The following is a 23,669-nucleotide window of genomic DNA, read 5'->3' on the forward strand; positions in this document are numbered from 1 at the left end:
TTAATACTTTGACAAGGAGATTTTTTATTACATTAAGTAATTCTCTTGAGAATTCTATGATTTATGCCATCCATCATCAATGTCTAGTTCAAAGATCAACTTTAATGTAATTTACTTACCGTTTAGTTGTTGCGCCTATGCTTTGAGCTTGTACATTCAGTATATATAAATATTGTATATAATTATATGTTCTGGAGAAAAATTTTCTGGTAATTTTACCTTTTATATTGATAGCCAGTAAATAATAACTGGGGACATTTTTTATTTTTATTTGTTTCAGCTGGAATCAATTTATCATAACCATAATGCAGCTTCTTTTGTATTAGAAGAATTGCTTTTTTCTTCCTGCATAAAAGTCTGTCTGTATGAGTTAATTTTTATATCTTTCTTACCTTTAACTGTAAGTTGACCATATTTCATTTATAGTGTTTTCTTCTATTTCTTGGTTAAAATATATTTTAAAAAAATTTATTAATATGTTGTATGGTTTTAGACTTTCCACTATAATTTTTTTATGGACTTCTTTCCACTAGTTTCAAGTAATATTTTTTTTATTTCACATTTCCTGGATCATTCCTTTGGCATTGGACCAAAACAGCATTGTAATCCTGTTGACCTTGTAGGTTGCTGTTTCCTTGATTTGTGATGCATTCAACATCTAACACCACAAGTTCATTTTAGCATTTTTTAATATCGTAGTTTTTAGATTTCATTGTTTTGCTTTTTGTACCTTTGAAGATAGTTATTTTACCTTCTTTGATTTTTTTCCAATGTTCAGCTTTATCTCGCAATACTTAAAGAGCATATCATGACTTCTGATGCATGCAGCCCAATTCTCAGCCTCAGTGATTTGATCTTTCCCTTACTGTCCTCTTGAAATAACCTTCAGCGTCCAGCAAAGGGAACATAGAACTTTAAAATGAACTTCTGTTTATAATATACAGAAACATGAATTTGTTTTCTTCACAATTTTCAGAACAGTCGATGCATTTTCTTTTGCCTGGTGATATTGGCCATATATATTTCTGAATCCAGTGTTTCTCCAAATTTAAAGAACAAAACTTGGCTGCCAGGTACTCTAGGTTTTTTGGTACTCTTTAGTCTTTGCTTGTGGCTTGTCCTCCTCTTGTACTGTGACTAGCTTTTTATTTTTCAACATGATTCTACTAAGCAATTAATAATGTAAAGTACTGGGCTAGATGCTAAAAAAACATTAAAATGAAGACACAGTCTAGTGCATACAGTAAAGTTGTCTCAAATAGATGTCATAAAAATTATAAGTACAGTGACAATTTGGAGAGGTATTGTTGAAATGTCCTAGCATGTAGCACAATGGTTGTGAAGTGAAAGAGGATGAAAGAAGATTTAGGTAAGTCACTAAGACTACAACTTGACTATTATTAGGAAAGTATTCTACTGGCTGGGAAGGTCTTTATTTTGTATTTTTAAAAACCTTGGTATTGATCAGTTGGAATTTTTAAAGTAACAGTACACTAGATCGTAAAAGCATTAGTGCCTTTAATATAAAATTTAGTGTAAAGAATTTGAACTTTATTTAGGTATATCTTTTGCTGTCTTTTATCAACTTCTGCTAGGCATCTTGAAGATAACAGCCTGTTGCATTAACTAACTTGGCAAAATTTTAAAGAAATTAGTTAGGTAAAATCATTATGATCTTGTTTTGATAAAGATTTATTTATTTAAGATAATGAGTTTTAACACACAGCAAAAATCACTTAATATTTAATGCTCAAGATAGTGTGATTTTTTTAGGATAGTTCATCTCTTAATTTTTTTCTGTGATAAGGGAATTTTGATCATTAGTATACTTGGCTTTTGTATATAGGTTGACTTAAGAGTCTTTTAAAAACTTAAATAACTTTTTCATGTTGATTCACTTAGAAATATTTTGAGGCTAGGGATGTAGCTCAGTGTTGGAGAGCTTGCCTAGTATGCTTGAGGACTCGGTTTCAGTCCTCAGCACTGACACTTTATGTGGTCATATATAAGTAGTTTTATTTTCTCTGAGTACCTTATTTCTGTTTGTGTTTATCTCTATCTTCCATATTAAAGCATTGAGATGCATGGGATCTTTGGATGTTCATTTGTAATTAAAAATGAAATAACTATCTTTCCAAAAGAATTAAAGTCAGAACGCTATAGTAATAGACATATCCACGTTTATAGCAGCACAATTCACAATAACCAAATTATGGAATCAATGTGTAGGTGTCTGTCAACAGATGAACTGTCATTTGTAGAAATTGTATGGAGCTAGACAGTATGCTGAGATCAGCCAATGTCAGGAAGTCAACAGTGGAGTGTTTTCTCTCATAAGTAGAAGCTACATGGAAAATAGGAAACAAAAGGACTTTAGATAAATGAGAGAGATCAGTAGAATAGTGAAAGGATTTAGTGCGAAGGGATAGGGAATAACTGATGAAAGAAACAGTTTAAATAATACTGTGTAGGAGAATCTATCTGTTATGTATGAGAAGGGGGCGACTTGAAGAGAAATACACCAAAACCTGTGTACCTGTCTGTTTGTATGATTGTTTGTGCATTGAAACATTATGCCCATTGCACTATTTTATTTTGCTGCCCTTATCAAAATTATAATTAGTATTATATCAATAATTAATGAGTATCATTATTATTTAAATTAACTTTTAATTTTTTAATGTTTATTAATGTAATAAATGAATGAGCAGAGTTTACATAATAAATTTTGGCCACTTATCTTTATTTATTTTTAAAAATTTTTATTGATTGATACTTTATTTTTTTTTACTTTTTTCACTTATCTTTAAATACTTCAAAGAAGTTCTATTATGTGAATGCTAGGATAAAAACCAGTCTTTGTATATTTATACAGCATAACAGAGGGCAACAGTTAGAACTGTCTTGAAGCCAGGTATTGGTGTTACACATCTGTAATCCCAGTACTTGGGATCCCGAGACAGCAAGATCTCAGGTTCAAAGCTAACAGCTCACAGTAGTTTAGCAAGACCCCATTTTAAAATAAAAAAAAAAATGAAAAAGGGCTGGAAATGTAGCTCAGTTACAGTAGAACACCCCTGGGTTCCATCCCCAGTCCTCCTCAACATACAAAATAATAATAAAAACCCTAAAGCACCAAAACTTTGTCTTATATGCTGCATTGGTTTTTGAATAGTTAAAGCTGTATAACTGTCAGTGATACTCTTATGAAGGTTTTCTGCTGTGGGTAGAGAAAGGATTTTATTTTTAAGATATCTGTGACATAACTAGGATTTAATTTAAATTCATTTGCCTTCAGTATGTTATGAGTCTTTTTTTACACTTCTGGACCAATAGTGATCTTTATTCTTACAGTTATCCAGTAAAGTTACCCAGGTACTTTCTGCCTTTATTTATAGTTCTAGTGCCTTATAGGTCCTATATTTGTCATCTTAATAATGCTTTTTCTACCATCCTTGATTCTTTTATCCTCTTATCCTTACCCTTCTTGAACTCTTTAATATTTTTTCATTCCTATAAGAGTTACAAAATATGTTTCTTTGAACATTAAAAAAATTAGGTGTTTCCCCTATACCCATCTGTCAAGTAAATGTAGTTTATTTTTAATCAATATTAGAGGTATTAGAAATATGACTCACTTTAAAGAAGTTTTTGATAAATTTGAGGTTTTGATATATATGAGCAACATATGGCTATTTTTATATTTCACCTTAGTTGTACTTCTATTTGTGGAAAGTTGTTTATATATTTATTAGTTTGATACCTGTCGACTCAGGGATCTGAACTCTAGGTGGACAGGAACTGTCCTGCTCACCAAAAGAGAACTGGTCCCATTTTTCTTGTATTTTTTTAATCATATTTCATTGGTGAAGCTGTAGAATTATTACAGAGTTGGTCTGAGATTCTTCTGTTTAAGTAACTTGTCATTTAGACATTTTCTCTGCATTATTTTTTATGTGGAAACTTTTCCTTTTAGGCAAGGAAATTATGGTTGAAGAAAATACAAATTAGTGTATCCATGTCCCTTTTGAAGTTACTTTAAAACTGATGTTTGTACTTTTGGTGGATTTTCTAATAACTTTAATGTAACTTGAAAGCTTTCTGATTTTGTTTTTCTCTATACTCTCTGTCTTGTGGTGACTTTTCATCTTTTATACAGTGCCAAATGACTTGCTGGGACCTGTATTTCCGAAGTCTTACACACTTTCAATATACACATTGCTCTCTTTGTATTTATGTGATTTTTCTTTATGACTTAAACATTTTTGTTGTGTTTGGTATATTTTTTTTGTAAAATATGTATAATAAAAAGTCAAAGTTTTTTAGTAGCTTTTAGTAGTAGTTTTTAGTAGCTTTTACTGAAAACCATCTATTTTAGGGTCACTGTTTCTTTTAGATCATTATTTTGAAAAGGGACTTTAAACATGTTTAATTTGCTTTTCTATCTTAAAGCTCTGAGCTACTAAGCCTATTCCAAGTGTCAGTCTTTATTATTTGAGAGATAATCACATTTCTAGGTGTCTACATTTATTACATTTATGTTTCAACTAGTTTTTACATATATGCAAAGTGTCTTTAATAATTTTATAGCTGAAATCTTGAGATCTTCCATATATAGTTTATATATAAATATATAAACATAAATATATAAACAGAATCTAAAGGCTCCTGTTTTGTCTTTTGTCTCATATATAATACACACACACACACACACACACACACACACACACACACACACACTTGGATTCCAGTTTAGACAAATTTTGAAATATTTGGATTCTATTTTATTGAAATGACTAAAATTTACCATGCCTCATGTCTCTGTTATCTTGTTTTATTTATCTAAGTACTAATCATTTGAAATATTATAGTTACATATATAGTTATATCTTATAGAAGGCTTATTATTAGAAATTTAAATACCAGAATAAGCTGAACATGGTGGTGCATGCCTGTAATCCTAGAACTTGGGAGGATGAGATGGGAGAATTGCAGATTGAAAGCCAGCCTCAGGAACTTAGGCTCTTAGCAATTTAGAAAGACCCTATTCCCAAATAAGAAATAAAAAGGGGATTGGGGCCAGAGCTTGGAGATAGAATGTCCCTGGATTATATTCCAAGCCCCCCCTCCCATAAGTAAATACGTACATAAATACATAAATACCAGAACAATGTTATCTGGCTCAGGGTGACGACTGAGGTACTAAGCAGATGATAAAACCTATGCCTGTCAGAGATTTGTAGAATAAACCTTGGCAAGCAATTCTTTTGTGAAGAATCGGCAATTTTGTGGTGAAATAGAACTTACTTAACTCATTTTGGCTACTTGGAGGAGATCTGTTGTGGGTATCCTTAGCTCAGTGTGATCTTATTCAGAATCTAAGGCTTCTGTTTTGTCTTTTGTCTCTTAGAAATCCATCATATTAATTTATTTATAGGGCCGGGCATGGTTGCACATGCTTATGAGGCAGAAACAGGAGGATCGTGCAGGTTTGAAACCAGCCTTCATGGCTTACGAGACACTGTTTCCAAATAAAATATAAAATAGGTCTGGGAGGATAGCCCGGAGGTAGAAGGGTTCCATCCCCAGTACCACTAAAAATAATAATAATAAAATAAAATAAAATAAAATAAAATAAATTTATTTCTAGGAATATGAAAACAATGAAGAATAGATGGAACTTTAAGATTTTAACTTATTTTATATATGCCATTACCTATCAGATTTTTGGGAGATTTATAGGAACACTTATCATGTAGAATATGATTTTATTTTGTACATATAGATCTGTGGTTAATTTGTTAGGAGCTAAACCAAATTAATCCTAATTTTCTCTTTATTGTTCTATATATTTTCATAACCTTGTTATTAAACATAAACACTACAGCCAATTGACCAGAAGGTAAAACACTCACTTTTGGTGATTACCATTCCATCTGCTGTTTGTTGATAGCCAAGAGAAACAGATGGCACTTTGTTCACACCTTGTTTTTATATATGCATAGCATTTTTCTCTGAATATCTTATAAGCTTTAATTTATATTTGTTTTCAATATAGTTTTATAATTGAAAAACAAATATTTTAAGGAATATATATACATATATATAAATAAATTTTATACTAGAGTGTTTTGAACATCAGCCAGAAAGCTATCAACATTTATTCCATAGCAGAAATATGACACTATATAGTTTGACAAGAGGTTTTCAAGGTTTGATTTAATGGTCCCAGTTGATATTGAAGTTCGAATTTTGCTTATGCATAAGCATTCTTTTTATAATTACATAGGGAGACATTTTTTGTTATTCGTTTATCAATATATGACTTATTGTTTCTGTGTTTGTCATGAAGAAGATCTCTTAACATGGAAATTGAACAATATACTTTTGAATGATAAATCACAGAAGAAATAAGGTGACAAAGTACAAAATTCTTAGATCAAATGAGAACAAAGAAAAATAGATCAGAAACTCTGGGGCACTATAAAGGTGCTTCTAAGTGTAAAGTTTATAGCATTGCCCATATTAAAAAAAAAAACTAAAAAAAAAAAACTAACACAAAGAAACTAATGATGCACTTTAGGAGAAATAAGTAAAAATAATTGCTAAACCAGTAGAATGCAGGAAATATTTAAGACTGAAACTGAAATTAATGAAATTGAAAATTAAAAAACATCTGAAGGATTAACATAACTAAGAATTGGTTCTTTGACAAGATAACCAGGATTTGTAAATCCTTAGCTAAACTAACAAAAAGAATTAAAAAGAAAAGAGAAGACCTAAATTAATAAAATTAAGAGATGAAGCCGGGCGTGGTGGCACACACTTGTAATTCCAGCATTCAGGAGGCTGAGACAGGAGGATCGAGGTTTATGGACAGCCTTAGCCACTTAGTGAGGCCCTTCACAAATCATTGAGACCCTGTTTCAAAATAAAGAATAAAAAATAGGACTGGGGGTGTACCTTTGAGGTAGAATGCCCCTGGTTTCTATTCTTAGTACTGCAAAAAAAAAAAAAAAAAGGTGAAAAAGGAGATATTGCTGCAGTTTTGATATTCAGAGGATTATTAGGAAATACTTTTGTAGACTTATATTCTGAAAAATTGAATTATCTAGAAGAAATTAACAAATATATAGACATGTAAACATAACTAAATTGAAAAAGCATAATATAGAAAATCTAAACAAGCTGACTGTGGTGGCTGACACATTCTTGTAATTTCAATACTTGAGAGGCTGAAACAGGAGAATCAAAGGTTCACCACTAGCCTCAGCTACTTACGTGAGGCCCTCTATAACATAGACCTTGTTTCAAAATAAGAAATAAAAAGTAGGGGTGTAGCTCAGAGGTAGAATGCCCTTTGGTTTAATCTTAGGTCACACACACACACACACACACCCTAAGCAGACCAATAACAAGTAATGAGATTGAGGCAGTAATAAAAAGCTTTTCAAAAAGAAAACCCCCACGACCCGATGGGTTCTCAGCTGAATTCTACCACTTCGTTAAAGAAAAACTAATACCAATGCTCTTCAAATTATTCCATGAAATAAAGTGAGAGGGAACAATTTTTTATTTATTTTATGAGGCCAGAATCATCCTATACTAATGCCAGATAAGAGTATATCAAGGGAAGAAAGGGAAGAAAACTGCAAACGAATATTATTGATGAACATAAATGTAAAAATCCTTAAGAAAATATTATCAATTTACATTCAAATCACATTAAGAAGATTTGTATACCATAACCAAGTTGATTTCACTCTGGGATGCAAGGATGGTTCAACATATGCAAATCACTAAATGTAATTCATCATATAACTAGAATTAATAACAAAAATCATCTGATCATCTCAATAGATGCAGAAAATGCCTTCCAGAGAACGTGTCTCACATTGGTGTTAAAAATGAAGAAATGAAAGTTACCTTAATACCATAAAGGAAATATATGGAAAACCCCAAGCCAACATCATATTGAACAGGGAAAAAATTGTAAGCATTTCCTCTAAAATCAGAACAAGACAAGGGTGTCTACTTTTACCACTCCTATATAGTACTTGAAATTTTAGCCAGAGCAGTTAATCAAGAGAAGGAAAATGAGGGGAAACAAACAGGAAAAGAAGTGAAATTATCTGTTTGTTAATGATATGATCCTGTACTTAGACCTAAAAATCTAACAGAAGTCTTCTAGAGTTGATTAACAAATTCAGTACAGAAATCAACATATAAAAATCAATAGCTTTTTTATATACAAATAAACTGCTGAAAAAGAAACCAAGGACATCAGTGCTATTCATAAGATCCTCAAAAATACTTAGACCCTCAAAAAATACTTAGAAATACTTACTCAGTGAAAAACCTCTACTGTGAAAATTACATAACATTGAGGAAAAGAAATCAAAGAAGTCTTTGGGTGGGGACAAGAGGATCACAGGTTTGTGGCCAACCTCAGCAACTTAATGAGGTCTTCTGCAACTTACTGAGACCCTGTTTCAAAATAAACTAGGCCTGGTAGTATAGCTTGACTTACCATGTTCTCAGATAAGTAAAATTTATATTGTTAAAATGGCCATATTAACAAAAGCAGTTTACAAATTAAATGCAGTTTACATAAAAATATCAATGATATGCTTCACGAAAATAGAAAAAAAATTTCTAAAATTTATGTGGAAGAATAAAAGGTTGAGATACCCAAAGAAATTCTGAGTAATAAGAGCAATGCTTGAGGCATTACAGTATGGGATTTTAAATTATACTGAAGAGCTATAGTTACAAAAACAGCATGATTTTGGTATACAAACAGACATTCATGTAGACCAGTGAAACAGAAGATACAAACTCATACAGATACCATTAACTAATCCTTAATAAAAGCACCAAAAACATACCTTAGACAGCCTTTTAACAAATAGTCCTGAGAAATCTGGATATTTATATGCAGAGGAATAATATTAGATACCAAATTTCACCTTGTATAAAAGACAACTCAAAGTGCACCAAAAACCTAGGAATTAGACCAGAAACTTTGCAAGTGTTAGAAGAAAACAGTCAACATTTTCACATAAAGGTGTCAGTGTCCTTAACAGGACTTCTAAAGCTCAGATATAAAACTTAAGAGTCAGTAAGTAGGATGGCATCAAATTAAAAAGCTTCTGCACATAGAAGGAAACAACCATGAAGAGAGAGCCTACAGAATGAGAAAATCTCTGCTAGCTATCCTTCCAACAGAGATTAATATCTAGAATATATATAGAACTCCAAAAACAACCACCAAAAATACCAAACAATCAAATCAATAATCAGTGAAATCAACTAAACAGATAATTTTCAAAAGAAGAAATAGTGGCCCGGCGTGGTGGCGCACATTTGTAATCCCTGTGCTTGGGAGGCGGAAACAGGAGGATCGTGCAGGTTCAAATCCAGCCTTGCTGGTTTAAGAGTCTCTGTTTCCAAATAAAATATAAAAAATAGAAAAATAGGTCTGGGAGTGTAGCCTGGAGGTAGAAGGGTTCTATCCCCAGTACTTAAAAAAAAAAAAAAACCAAAACAAAAAAGCAAAAAACAACAAAAAAAAAGAAATAACAAGTCTATTAAAAAAATGTTTAGTCAGGCGTGGTGGTGCACACTTGTAATCCCTGCGCTTGGGAGGCGAGACAGGAGGATCGCGCAGGTTTGAAGCCAGCTTCATTGGCTTAAAGACCCTGTTTCCAAATAAAAATATAAAAAAGTAGGTGTCTGGGAGTAGATCCCAGAGGTAGAAAGGGTTTCCAGGAACCCCAGTACCACCAAAACAAACAAACAAACAAACAAACAAAAAATTAACATCTATAGCAATCAGGGAAAGGCACTTCACAACTGTAATCTAAAATCCTGACCATATGATTTAGAGGAAGGGAGATTTATTTGTTCATGGTTTAGAGATTTTCAGTTCAGTCCATGTGAGGGCAGGGTGGTGGAAAGTGGAGAGAAAGAGCATACAAGGCTTTGTCTCATATCCCTGGAGGACAGAAGCAAGAAAACAAGTGAGTAAGGATGGGAAGAGGAACCATGTATAATTGCCAAGGCAGTGGCCCCAGGAGACACCTTATCCAGCCATACCTTACCAGCTTGGGTCACCAACCAGATATATCTCTACAATGGATTTTTACACTGCTGAAATTACAACCAGATAGGCTTCAACACCACCACCTCATTTCTGTTAGGAATAGGGGGACGTTTTATTTTCAAACCATTATACCATCTCACTCCAGTTAGAATAGCTATCATTAAGAATACTACTAATAAGTCGGGCGTGGTGGTACACACTTGTAATCCCAGAATTTGGGCAGACAGCCTCAGCTACTTTGCAACTCAGTGCAATAAAGAGTAAAGAAAGAATAAAATAAAGAATAAAAAGTAGGTCCAGGTGTGTAGCTTGGAGGTAGAATGCTCCTGGGTTCCATCCTCAGTATCGCAAAAAAAAAAAAAAAAAAAAGAATACTACTACTAATATTAGTGTGGATGTGTGCAAAAAGGGATATTTCACATTATTTTAGTGGGACTGCCAATTAGTATAGAAATCAATATGAAGATTCCTCACAAGTTTAGGAATAGAGGCACCATGTTTCCCAAGTATACTATTCCTCAGTATTTATCCAAAAGAAATAGAGTCAGTATACAATAGTCAAATTATAGAACCAATGGATAGAACTAATGGATAAAGGAAATGTGGTTTATACACACAAGGAAGTTTTACTCAGCCATAAAGAAGGGTGAAATTAGATCATTTGCTGATAAATTGATGGAAATAGCATTATGCTAAGTAAAATAATCCAGACTCAGAATATGAAGGGTTGTACCATCATTTAGCTTTAAATTTAAACTTAGTTTATTTGACAAACAAATCATTCTAACCTTGGAAAAAATCATCATGCATTTGAGTTAATCATAAGTTAAAATAACTTTATAGAATGAATAAATATTGAAATTTGTGTTATAGTTAGATACAGTATATCTCTAAAGAGCTCATTAATTAATGTTTGGAACTGATGTAATTGAGTCATAAAGGTTGTAATCCTAGCAGTGAATAAATTCATCGTATTGGTTTTATCTATGTAGAGACCCAGACCCGGAGAGTGTGGCTAGAAGTGGAATCCTGCATGTGCAGCCTTGGGGATTATATGAATGGTTTCCCTCTCCCTCTCCCTCTCCCTCTCCCTCTCCCTCTCCCTCTCCTCCCTCTCCCCCTCCCTCTCCCCCTCCCCCCCCTCTCCCTTCTGACTTCTATGATGTGAGGAGCTCAGCCCATAACCACTCCCTCTCTCATCCTCCTGCTGGGCTTGGTGGTGCACAATTGTAATCCCAGTACTTGCTAGGCTGAGACTGGAGAATCCCCTTTCTTGACCAGCCTCAGCTGCTTTAAATTTTTTTTTTTAAATTGGTGCATTGTAGTTAATTGGTGTATTGTAGTTATACATCTTAATGGGATAAAAGACTTGTGGAGACATACATGTGCACATCACCCAATTAGCCCTTACCCCACCCCCCCTTCCCTCCCTATCCCTTCTACCCATGCTTGGCTTAGCGATTGATATGTTTGTTTAAGTACATCATGTGCTTTAAAGAGTTTCTTAGTGAGACTCTCTGCAACTTAGTTAGACCCTGTTTCAAAAATAAAGAATAAAAGTGGGCTGGGGGTATAGCTCAGAGGTAGAATGCCCGTGGGTTCAATCCCTGGTACCACACACATACACACACACACACACACACACACACACACACAATAATAATAATAAAAATAAAAATAGAGTGCTAACTTGAATTTCCTTTCCGTCTAGTATAATTCTCTACTTGTTTGGAAATGCAAATATTATTTATTTGTCATCAATATAGTATTGTTTATTTAATCAAGTTGAATAAAAGATTTGCATTCTGGATTATTTTACTTGTTTTTATTTGGGATTAATTATTAGTCTTGGATTTAGCATGCAAGAAAAAATCAGTAAATTAAGAGTTTAAGATATCTAGGTTTCAGGTTTAATTATGTCACTTATCATTGGTGTAACATCAGCAAGTCTTTTTTCTAGACTGCTTTCTTCAGAGCTGTGAGATGGTATAATTTCATATTCTAACTTCATTTTTTCTAGTTGAAAATTGTTTTGCTTATGTTAAATTACTATGTGATTGCATCAACAATTGCCATTTGCTAATACACTTAATTTAAATGTCAAGTTTAGATAATTAGAAAGTAACTTGTTCATTTAAAATAACACTTTAATAAAACATATCTAGTTATAAAAAGGAATTTATGAACATAGAATAACTACACTATTCTGTGATAGAATTATAAACTGGGATGATGCCCTAAGATACAAATTAAAATATGTATGTGAAAATTGATGGAATCACATCTATGTAAACTCATCAAGGGCTGTTTGGGTGTATGTCACAATGTAGATTACTACATTGTGATGTGAGACTACAATATACTAATAACAGTATTAAAAAGATATATTAAAAATAGTAAATACAGCTAAAGCATCTCTATTCCAATAGTGTAAAATCTGAAATACTCTGAAATTGGATACTTTCTGAGCATTATCATAAATCTGATGCCATATAGATTGAGAGGCCTCAAAAAGTTTAGATTTTTAAATACTTAAGATTTCATAACATTTCAAATTTTGGATTTTCTAACTAGGAATGCTTAACTGGTAAATTTTATTAAAGCTTTCTAAAATCTGAAAAGCCCTGAAATCTGTTGCAGTTCTGTTTCATATATTTTAAATAAGAGACACTCGATCTGTAATTAAATATCTTCAAAAGAATTGAAAATGTTAAATTTATATATAAATTCATTTTATTTAACAACTAAAAATATACTTGGAAAACTATTTCAAAACTAGAAGATACATTTGTTAAAACGATTTCATTACCTAAAAGACGAATTGTATAAAGAGCAAGTAGAAATATGTGAAAGCCTTTTGAGCTTCTATTCAGAAGCTCATAGAACTAGTAAGAAATATTTTTATACATTTATTGGTATATTGTAGTTGTACATCTTAGTGGGATTCAAAGCACTATATTTTGTTCTTCTTTATGGCTGAGTAAAATTTCATTGGGTACATATCCCATAGTTTTGTAATCTACTTATCTGCTGGGAAATGGTTGGAACTGGAGAACATTATGCTAAGTGAGATTAGTTAGAAAAAGTAAGAAATTGGATGTTTTCCCTAATATGCAGAAGCTAAGGAGAAAAAGGGTCATATGAGGAACTTTAGATAAGGAAGGAGAATCCATAGATGGCAAATAAGGCACCTACCTGAAGGGGCTGTGGGGCGAAGAGGGACATTCTCTAATGAACATGGTGTGCATTCACAAACATATGATAGTCAATCACTAAGCCAAAAGTGAGGAGGGAGAGGGAGGGAATGAGGTGGGAATTGAGAAGGGCTAAATGAGTGATGTGTGCATGTGTGCCTCTACGATTCTGTACTCCATTAAGATGTATGACTATAGTGTACCAATGAAAAATTTAAAAAGCCAGGCATGGTAGCAGAAGCTTGTAATCCTAGCATTTGGGAGACTGAGACAGGAGGATCACGGTTCATGGGCAGCCTCAGCTTCTACTTATTGAGGCCCTTTGCAATTCAATGAGACCCTGTTTCTAAATAAAGAATAAAAAATAGGGCTGGGGGTATAGCTTGGAGATAGAATGCCTCTGGGTTTCATCCCCAGTACCGCAAAAACAAAACAAAACAATAAACAAGAATAAAAGAAAAAATTTTAAATTAAATAAAATGTTTTACTAAAATAAAGGCCAAAGTGATATATTAATACATGGAAACAACACTTGGTATATTTTGTCCCATATCCCCTGCTCTCCTCCTCCTTTCCTCCCCATACATGTTAATGATATTGTTTATATCTTCATATATGAACATAACATTATTTGAACTGTTCCCTTCCTCAAGCTTTTTCCTTTCCTAGTTCCTTCCGCTAATCCTCTTCCACTATTCTAATAGCTTCTCTCATTCAACTTGAGGCCCTTTTGTTTCTTATTTTTGTTCTAGCTTCCATATATGAGAGAACATATATGACCTTTAACTTTATGAGATTGGCAGATTTCATTTAGCCTATTATTTTCTATTTTTGTTTATTTTCCTGCAAATGACAGAATCTTGTTTTTCTTGGCTGAGTAAAAATTATTTTATGTGCATATATACCATATTGTTTATTCATTCATCAATTGCTGCACATCTAGGTTGTATAATTTTTCTATTATGCTGCTATAAACATGGATGTGTGTGTGTACCACTATAGCATAGGATATAAATTTTAACTATAAAGTCATTTAATTAGTTTTATGTTGACTAGAATTTGGGAACATTATGTCACAAAAACATGTATGCACATGTACATATGTTGGCAAAGGATGTGATATGATTCCATGTTTATTATTTAGCCAGAGAAGTCAGATGTAATGTCATAAAAATTTAAATGGAGCTGGGCATGGTGGTGCACACTTGTAATTCCTGTGCTTGGGAGGCAGAGACAGGAGAATCGCACAGGTTCGAAGCCAGCCTCGCTGGCTTAAGAGACCCTGTTTCCAAATAAAAAAATATAAACTAGGCCTGGGAGTGTAGCCCAGAGGTAGAAGGGTTCCATCCCCAGTACCACCAAAAAAAAAAAAAAAAAAAAAAAAAAAAATTAAATGTACTTAAAAAAATCTTAATTATATAATTATTACAAAGTGTTGGAAAAACCTTTAACATAGCTATGGAAAACTTATTTTTCCTATGAGATACTCATTTATTGAAAAGTAAAGCCTTGTGATGTATATTTAATTTCTTATCTTTTCCTTTTGTATAACAAATTATAACAAAATGCAATGGAGCATCAAAACATAAATTAGAAATACTAATCTTCCAAGTGGAACTTACTCAGTAATATGTAACAGAAAATTTATTTTTGTCATTATTTAAACATTAGTTACGTTTTTGGATTTTCTTTTAGAGAACCAGAGGACGGAAACGAAGCTTCGTTCCTGAGGAAGAAAAACATGAGGTTGGAATAAGTTAAGCACTTTTTACAGTAAACACTTTGAAAAACTTTCTGAAAATTACCACTGTTTCTCTCATATTCTGAATTTGTTTTAATTTGTTCTTTCTTGTATGGTAGGAAAGAGTTCCTAGAGAAAGAAGACAAAGACAGTCAGTCTTACAGAAGAAGCCTAAGGCTGAAGATTTAAGAACTGAATGTGCAACTTGCAAAGGAACTGGAGACAATGAAAATCTTGTCAGGTAAATTGGATGCTGAGACTTGTCTTTAGGGGATTAAAGTCCCATGTTTATCATTTTCTTGTTAGGATAGGACTTTTATAAAATCTTATTTAGTGGGAACAGTGCTTTAGAAATAGATTTTATCCACTTATTAACCGGCCACACCTGGTTATAATATAGATTTAGATGTAAATAAGAGTGATAATTTGGATTTTTAGTACAAGAAAATTTTCTCTTGATAAGAGAAGTTGACAATTCTTTGTATATAGAGGCTATGAAAATAATTTAATCTAAGCACTTTGTGCTAAGATGATTGTTTTATCTCATAAAACCATAAAGTTATCAGTCTTTCTTAGCATAGTATACCAGTTATAGTTTATCAGCAATGAGGACAATACAGACTTTATTGGCAAGAGCTCATTAGCACTTCTTTATTGACCACCAAAATGAATGTGTTAAATGCTTCTCTCTTATGAAATAAAGAAAGGTGAAAAGATGGCCTAGATAGATTTTTGTTTTGTTTTGTTTTCTTCTTTGTTTATTTTTTTCTTGCTTTTTCCCCCTTCTTTTTAAAAATTGAACATAATTATAATTGGGAATCCCACAATAGCACAATGGCTATTCCTGAGGGACCACTGTCTTCTAATTTTAGTCATTTACCTATTTCCCTGAAATGAAGAAATTACTCAAGGTCTGCTGGTTGAGATGGGGGAGTGAGAGATTTACAAAAAAAAATTTAAAAGAAATATCAGTGTATCAAAGGATAGTGGTACAGAGGTTTTTACAATATGGTATGGGAACTCTTTGTGATTTCTTTTAAAATTTGTCTTTTGCCAAAGTCCTATTAAATTAATTGAGGACACAAAATTAAACATTTTTAACTAAATAAACTTATGCAGATGAAAAAATATATTAATATTATGATTTTAAATATTCACATCTAAAATGATGTCATATATTTCAGTCATTAAGACTAATTTCTATTTTTTCACTGAATAAAGGCAGTTTTAAATTTATTAGTTTTTATAATACTATTATTAAGGAAGATAAGAAGAAAGTAAAAGTTTTAGTTAAGAAATCAAGTGCTTCTAATGAAGAAATAAAGTGCCTCAATAAAGTTGAAAAGTCTGTAATATTTGATTAATGTTTTTGACAGGTAGTTTATGTAGAATCGTGTGGGAGCTATCCTTAAGGATCTAGTTAATTAAATTTAGGATAAAGTAGTTCCAAATTCCAAGTTTAGAAGACATATGTAAATAATTCTGATTACAATATAATTTTTGAAGTTTGTAAATAATAAATCCCAAACACATGATATAATGAAATATGTAAAATTACAAAAATAAACAAAATTTAAAAATAGCAATTTTATATAATAAAAATTCAATCAAGCTGAGTGTGGTGGTGCATGCTTGTAATCCCAGAGCTTGGGAGGCTGAGACAGGATGATCCCATAGGTTCGAAGCCAGTCTCAGCTACTTAGTGAGGCTCTCAGCAACTTAGTGAGACCCTGTTTCCAAATAAAATATAAAATAGGTCTGGGAGTATAGCTTGGAGGAAGAAAAGCCCCTGGATTCAACCCCCATATCACACACACACAAAATAATTCAGTAAAAAAAAAAATGCATTGGACAGATGGAATTGAGGGACATGATTAATTTAAAACAGTAATGAAAAACTTAGAACAAAACTGGGCGTCATGGGGGATGCTTATAATCCTAATACTTAGGAGGCTGAGACAGGAGGATCACAGGTTCAAGGACAGTCTCAGCAAGTAATGAGGCTCTCATCAACCTAGTGAAACTTTGTTTTCCAAATAAAAATAAAATAGGGCTGGTGGAATGGCTCAGGGGTAGAATGTCCCCTGGGTTCAGTATACACACACACACACACACACACACACACACACACACACACACAGCCTTGGTTATCTTTTAAATTATTTGAACTTATGTGAATAATTGCCCTCTTATTAACTTTTAAAGATACTAGACTGATTCAGGTTCTTATGCTATTGATCTAAGCATTTATATTAGGTTTTACTTCATTTTTTTACATACATTTAACATAATCTAGGAAATGAATATAATTTGTATTTCAAAAATGACTACAGTAGGGTATTTCTAATCCATTATATTTTAGCCATCTTGAAAAAAATAGGTAGCATCTCTCTTCTAGTCTTGATAGTTTTTGAATAGTATTAGACTTTCCTATTTATTTTAATAATTTCTGTTATAAAATGATAATAGCTCATTGCATTATAATATGCCAATGCCTGGAATTTTATGAAAGTCTTTAAAAGGTAAAGATAATTTTATTACTCTAGAAATAATGAATATATAAAACTCTCTTATTTGTTTTTTCTCATTAAGAATTTTTTACAAAGATTTTTGAAGAGATAATTAGGAGGGAATTAAATGATTTTATGGGACAAGATAAATTGGGTGTAAGACAATGCCTAAAAATTTTATGATTAAAATGTGATTTTTCTTCAAATATCTATCTATCTATCCATACACACACACACACACAGACACATACACACACATACATACACACTTAATTTAAGCATTGATGCTCTTGGGTTAAAGAAGAACATTGTTTAATTTCATGTATTTAATAACAATCTTATAGCTAATATCTGCCATTTTTTCCTAACATCTCATTTATTTTCAAATTGGTACTTTTGTTTGAGAATCCTCCTCATAAAATTCACATTTTTATGATTATATTGTCTTAAATATATATATATATGTATATATATATATATATACACTATTTTTAACTTTAATTTTAAGATATTTTAAGTAAGGTTTTATTTCTATAAAGATATATTTCAGTGCTTAGTCAGAGATACATTATACTCATTGTTTTAAGTCTATTCAATTATATGAAATTACATTTTTTCAGGTCACAATTAATAATCTTATTGATATATTGTGCTTACTTTCTCAAGTTTTTTTAATCTAATGTCCATAACTCGGTATCCTGGTTCTTAGCATCTTTGACTCTGAAACCACACTTCTCTATGTAATTCAGGCTGTATAGAAAGTTCTTTAATAATTATTTTTCTTTTATTTTGTGTTATTTGTACATTCTTAAATGTGAATTTACATGTATAATTTTTTATATTATTGGAAAATTATAGTTTATCAATAATTTATAATTATTAGGTTCCAAATGTTATTTTTGCTTTGTCTATCAGTTTTTTGCAGATCTTAGGCAAGTAATGTAGCTTTTTTTTCATTGGCCTCAGTTTTTTCTTGGTTATACATGATCAGAAAATCATACAGTGCTCCAGTTGGTATCTTATGAATAATTGTCAAGTGATTTATTCTTTTTATATAAATTATTAGACCAGCAATAGTGTTATATAGTAACACAAAGGTACTTGTATGTGTATATTAATATGAGGGTCATAACAAGTCATAATTGGTAAATATGTCTTCATTAATAATAAATATTGATTTTTAACCTCACAGAATATTTATATATCTGCCTTTTGTATTTAATTATTTTAGAATATAGGAATAAAATGTTTGGATGTCATTATTTGTCCTCTAAAATGATTAGACCAAGCTTCTTCCACCAAATGTAGGAAATCTGAATGATCAAGGTCATAACAAGAGAGACGGTTTATAGTATCTTTTGGAATTTTGAAGAAGTAGTCTTTCTTTTCCATGTACTTTCTTTATGAGAGGATTCCTATTAAATGTACAATTTAAGTGCTAACGACCAAATTGAAATTCTGTTTGGGAATTATGAGATCTTTTTTAGAGGTTTATATGTTTTGACAGAGAAGTTTTTCTTTGTTGGAAGTAGTTATGGGTTCAGTTAATGATACCTTTTTTGTTTCCACTTTCAATGCTCATTAAATGTTTAATAAATGAATAAATGCTTACTAAACTCCACATAAGCAAATGACTGCTTATTCTTTGCTAGATTAATAAAAATTATTGTTATAATTTAATCCTAGAACAAATTGAGTCATTAAGTATAAAAGTATTATTTGATGAAGTTTAAAGGCCTAATAATGGAGGATTATTTTATGTCACTAAAGTATAGTGGATTTCCCTCTGGTGTGTTAGATGAGGCTATAGGAATGAAATTGGAGATTAGAGGATGCATTTACCCAAATAAGAAAATGAAGTGATTTCTTCTCTTTCAACATAGTTGATTTTCAAAAGATAGAGCTTGCTCTGATCAAATTTTTATTAAGCCATCAATTTAGTAGTGAAACTAAACATTAAAATATCAAATTGTTTCTTAACTATATAAACTCAATGTGGTACATTTAATTACTTAATGAGAGATGGGAGAGAGAGGATAAAGGTTTCCTAAAACTAAGATCTCTAGAGTCCATGAGTCTTCTTAAATAGTATCTTTGATATTATTAAATTTTATTAATTGTAGTCATTATTTAGAAGCATTGAGGATAGGAAATGATCTGTGAAGCTATTTCACTTTTACATCTAATTCCACACTATTAAATGCTTGCTGGATTCTTCTCATTTTATCGGGCGGCAATTTCTTTGGTTCAGAATATGCATAAAAGATTAATTTAGGAAAATGAATGGTCAATTTTAAGGGAGTAGGCTATGTTTAAAGGGTGGGGACAAGCTCTCTCTATATAGAGAATGATGGAATGCTCCAGTCCAAGAATGGAGCTGGCTCAGAGTTTTTCATGTTGTAACTCTTCCTATCTTCTCTGAAGAGTTTACCCCTCATGTATTATGTACTTGGTGGTAGCTACTGCTATTTCACACCACAGCTTAACATGTCTCACTATTTATGCGGTGATGGGAAATTCCTCATTGATTCCTAAGTAAAATTAATGGGCCAAATGTGTGCATATATGCCTTTACCATCTTGTACCCTATTAAGATGTATGACTACAGTGCACCAAAAAAAAAAAAAATAATGGAATTAATACTTAGCGCCTTAGGCTGGTTAAACCTGTTCCATTTTATTTATATGTATGTATGTATGTATGTATGTATGTATGTATGTATGTATTGTGGTACTGGGGATTGAACCCAGTTCTATCTGGGGAGCTATCCTCAGCTCTATTTTATTATTTTTATTTTTTTATTTTGAAACAGGGTTTCACTAACTTTTGGAGGGCCTGGCTAAGTTGCTAAGGCTGGCCCCAAACCTGTGATCCCTCTGTCTCATCCTCCCAAGTACTGGGATTACAGACCTCTATCACCACGCCCAGCTAAGCTTTTAGATTTAAGAAATTAATATCTGACTATGAAGGGGTAGTTTATGGGTGGAGTACTCTATCATCCAAGGTGGAGTGATTATTTTTTTGTCACTATCAGTGGAGTGAGCCATATTCCCTTGAGCCATATTCTCTTGCACATATATGGCTAACTACCTAATAATTTGAGTATATGTCATGTTATATAGGTAATGAACCATTATGGTTATAAGGTTAGGGTGTAACCTAAATTGGTATCTAAGCAGTGTGGTTGGTACTTTTCTTTTTTTTCACATTTTAAACATCTGACTTATGAAAGCTTTTTCCAAATTAAATTTGGAAAAACCAGCATGAATTCATGTGCATTTGGTTTTTATTTCAAATATTAGTTTCTAATTATTCTAGTATTTCATTATTAATTAACTTTTTATTTTAATTATTATGAAGGCTTGTAAATGACTTGGATTATAGCTATAAAGGGGATATCTCCCTGAGACTTGATTAAATTAAGGCTAAAGTTGGCTCTAATTCAGTTACTATTTTTATAGAACTACAAACCACTAAAAATAGATTATTTAATTTACTTTAAGAACAGGATTGTTCTGATAGAATTCTTAAAACAAAGTTAGCCATTTTATTTTGACAATAGAATTGCTAGATTACTATTTCTTGTGAAGTTTTTCATATAGTAATTACTTAATGGTGATAAAATAACATTTATATGGGAATATCATGGGATTATAAAGTAATGATGCAAATTCATATTTTCTGTATACTACAGATTAAAACTAATAAGCAAATCTAGGTCTTAAGATAATTTTTGTTTTAGTAAATTTTATATGTACTAAAAATTTGTTGCACAAGAACAGTTTTGAATAAACTTCTACTTCTGATCTTTATCTCTACCAAGAATTTGAAGGATAGTTTTTTTTCTTTTGTTTTGTTTTGTCTTGTATTGCTAAGTCATTGATAATTATTGTACATTTTTTCTAAAGGGTAATTTCAAAAGCTTGAATTTCCAATGTAGTAAAAGTACGTGTATTCCATTACAGTAGCCTTACTGTCTATGTGATATACCTCTTTTCCGAGGTTTATCTTGAAAGTATGGTCAGTAAAGCCTTTTGATATCCTTAAAAGTAGAAATGACCTTACTGGGAATTTTTAGTTTGGAAAGCTTATTTTATTATTGCTATTGAAAATCTGCCTGATTAATTGTATTAACTTTTAAGAAATTATATATTTTAATTGAATCAGATTAATATAAAAAATAAAACTATAAGAATCCTTATATTGTCGAGCATGGTGATAATCCCAGTACATGAGGATCCTCAGTAATCCTACAGGTTGAGAGCAGAGGACCACATGTTCACAGCAAGCATCAGCAGCCTAGCCAGGATCTCCAAAACTTAGTGAGGCCCTATTTCAAAATAAACAATAAAATAAGACTGGAGGATATAGCTTAGAGGTAGAGTACCCTTGGGTTCAATCCCCATTCACACACACACACACACACACACACACACACACCTAATCTTTAATGTTACTTGTGCTGTAATATAACCTGAATATCAATGAGCAAAAACTTTCCCTTCCTTTTTTTCAAAGATGCGTAGAAAAAACAAACAAATGTTATAGGTACTTAGAATTATATCATCTTTACTGGTATACTTTTTAAAGAACTTATTTTAATCAGTTACCATCTTACTAATTTCAATATAGACTATACAAATTAAATTGGGTGAAAATAACATGGCTAAACCTTTATAGAAACTTTTATAGTTATTGAAGAGATGTGTAGTTTTAACTTTTGAGATATGTGAACTGTCTAAAATTAATTTTTATATATGATCCTAGGTAGAGTTAAGGGTATATTTTCTACATTGTAGTTTGCTGTTTTCAAATGTAGATTCAATGTAGATTTCCAGTTTCCAAATGCCATTTATTAAAAATACCTGCTTTTCTACATTAAATGGCTCGGGGCCTCTGTTAAATATCATTTGACTTTTTCAATGTGGGTCTATTTCTGTCCTATTCTCCTGAGCTATGTATTTCTTCCTGTGCTGCTTTTAACTGTCTTGATTACTGAGGCCTACTAAAGTAAGTTGTTTTGACTTTCCAAATATTATGCATTTTTATATAAATATATGAAATAGCTTGTCTATTTTCATTAAGAAAAAGTAGAGGAAGAAAGAGAAAGAAAAGAAAGCCTGAATTTGATACAAGTATAGGCAAGAACAACACTATAAATTGTATAGGTTGAATGGATGACATTCAAATTTAAGAACATTTTCTGTATTAAAGACACTATAGAATGGCATGGCAACCCAAAGAATGGTAGAAAGCATTTGCTAGTCATATATGTAAAACTGCACAGTTTTTGTGGGAAATAATATTATAATTTCTCCAAAAATTTAAACATGAAATCACCATTTGACCCACTAATACCACTCCTGAGTGTACACCACAAAAAATGGAAAGCTGAGAATCAAACAGGTATTTGTACACCTGTGTTCTCAGCAGCATTACTCAAAATAGTCAAGAGGTGGAAGCAACCCCATTGTCCTGCTGGATGAATAAATTTTAAAAAAATGTATACATATACAATGGAATATTATTCAGTCTTAAATGGAATGAAATTCTGACATATTCCAACATAAATGAACCTTGAGGACATTATGCAAACTGATATAAGCCAGTTACAGAAGGATGAGTATTGCTCTTTTCTATTTATATGAAGCAACTAGAGCAGTTAGATTCATATTCACAGAAAGTAAAGTGATGATTGCCAGGACTGGGGAGGAATGAGGAGCTAGTATTTAGTGGGTATAGATTTTGCTTGTGGAAAATGAAAAAGTTCTAGAGATGGATGATGGTTGTACAACATTGTTATTTTGTGCTTAATTCTACAGTTTTACAGTTTGAAATGTTTAGAATGGTATATTACCACAGTTTTTTTTTTAAAGATAAAAATGAGTATTTGAATAATAGGATTATGGTAAGGTTTGTGTTGAATACCTATATGAATTTTGGGAGCATTAAACCCGCAATAATGGCTGGGTGTGGTGGAAGATAGGAGGATGGCCCAAGTTTGAAGCCAGCCTTGCTGGCTTAAGAGACCCTGTTTCCAAATAAAAGAATATAAAAAAAAAATAGGTCTGGGTGTGTAGCCCGGAGGTAGAAGGGTTTCCAGGAACCCCAGTACCACC

The 23,669-nt window shown here is 31.9% G+C and overlaps 1 protein-coding gene across 1 annotated transcript in view; it reads left to right on the forward strand.

The window, feature by feature from the left end:
* The window catches only part of PHF14 (PHD finger protein 14), a gene marked incomplete at both ends in the record, with an annotated part of 210,215 nt that overhangs the window by 88,478 nt on the left and 98,068 nt on the right, over nucleotides 1-23,669 (forward strand). The window contains 2 exons of the mRNA XM_080701123.1: nucleotides 14,995-15,045; nucleotides 15,160-15,281. Coding sequence (XP_080557249.1) covers nucleotides 14,995-15,045; nucleotides 15,160-15,281 — 173 coding nt within the window. The remainder of the gene's footprint in view (nucleotides 1-14,994; nucleotides 15,046-15,159; nucleotides 15,282-23,669) is intronic.

This window comes from Muscardinus avellanarius (genome assembly GCF_963383645.1).
Source record: "Muscardinus avellanarius genome assembly, chromosome: 9".
In the NCBI taxonomy this organism is placed as follows: Eukaryota; Metazoa; Chordata; class Mammalia; order Rodentia; family Gliridae; genus Muscardinus; species Muscardinus avellanarius.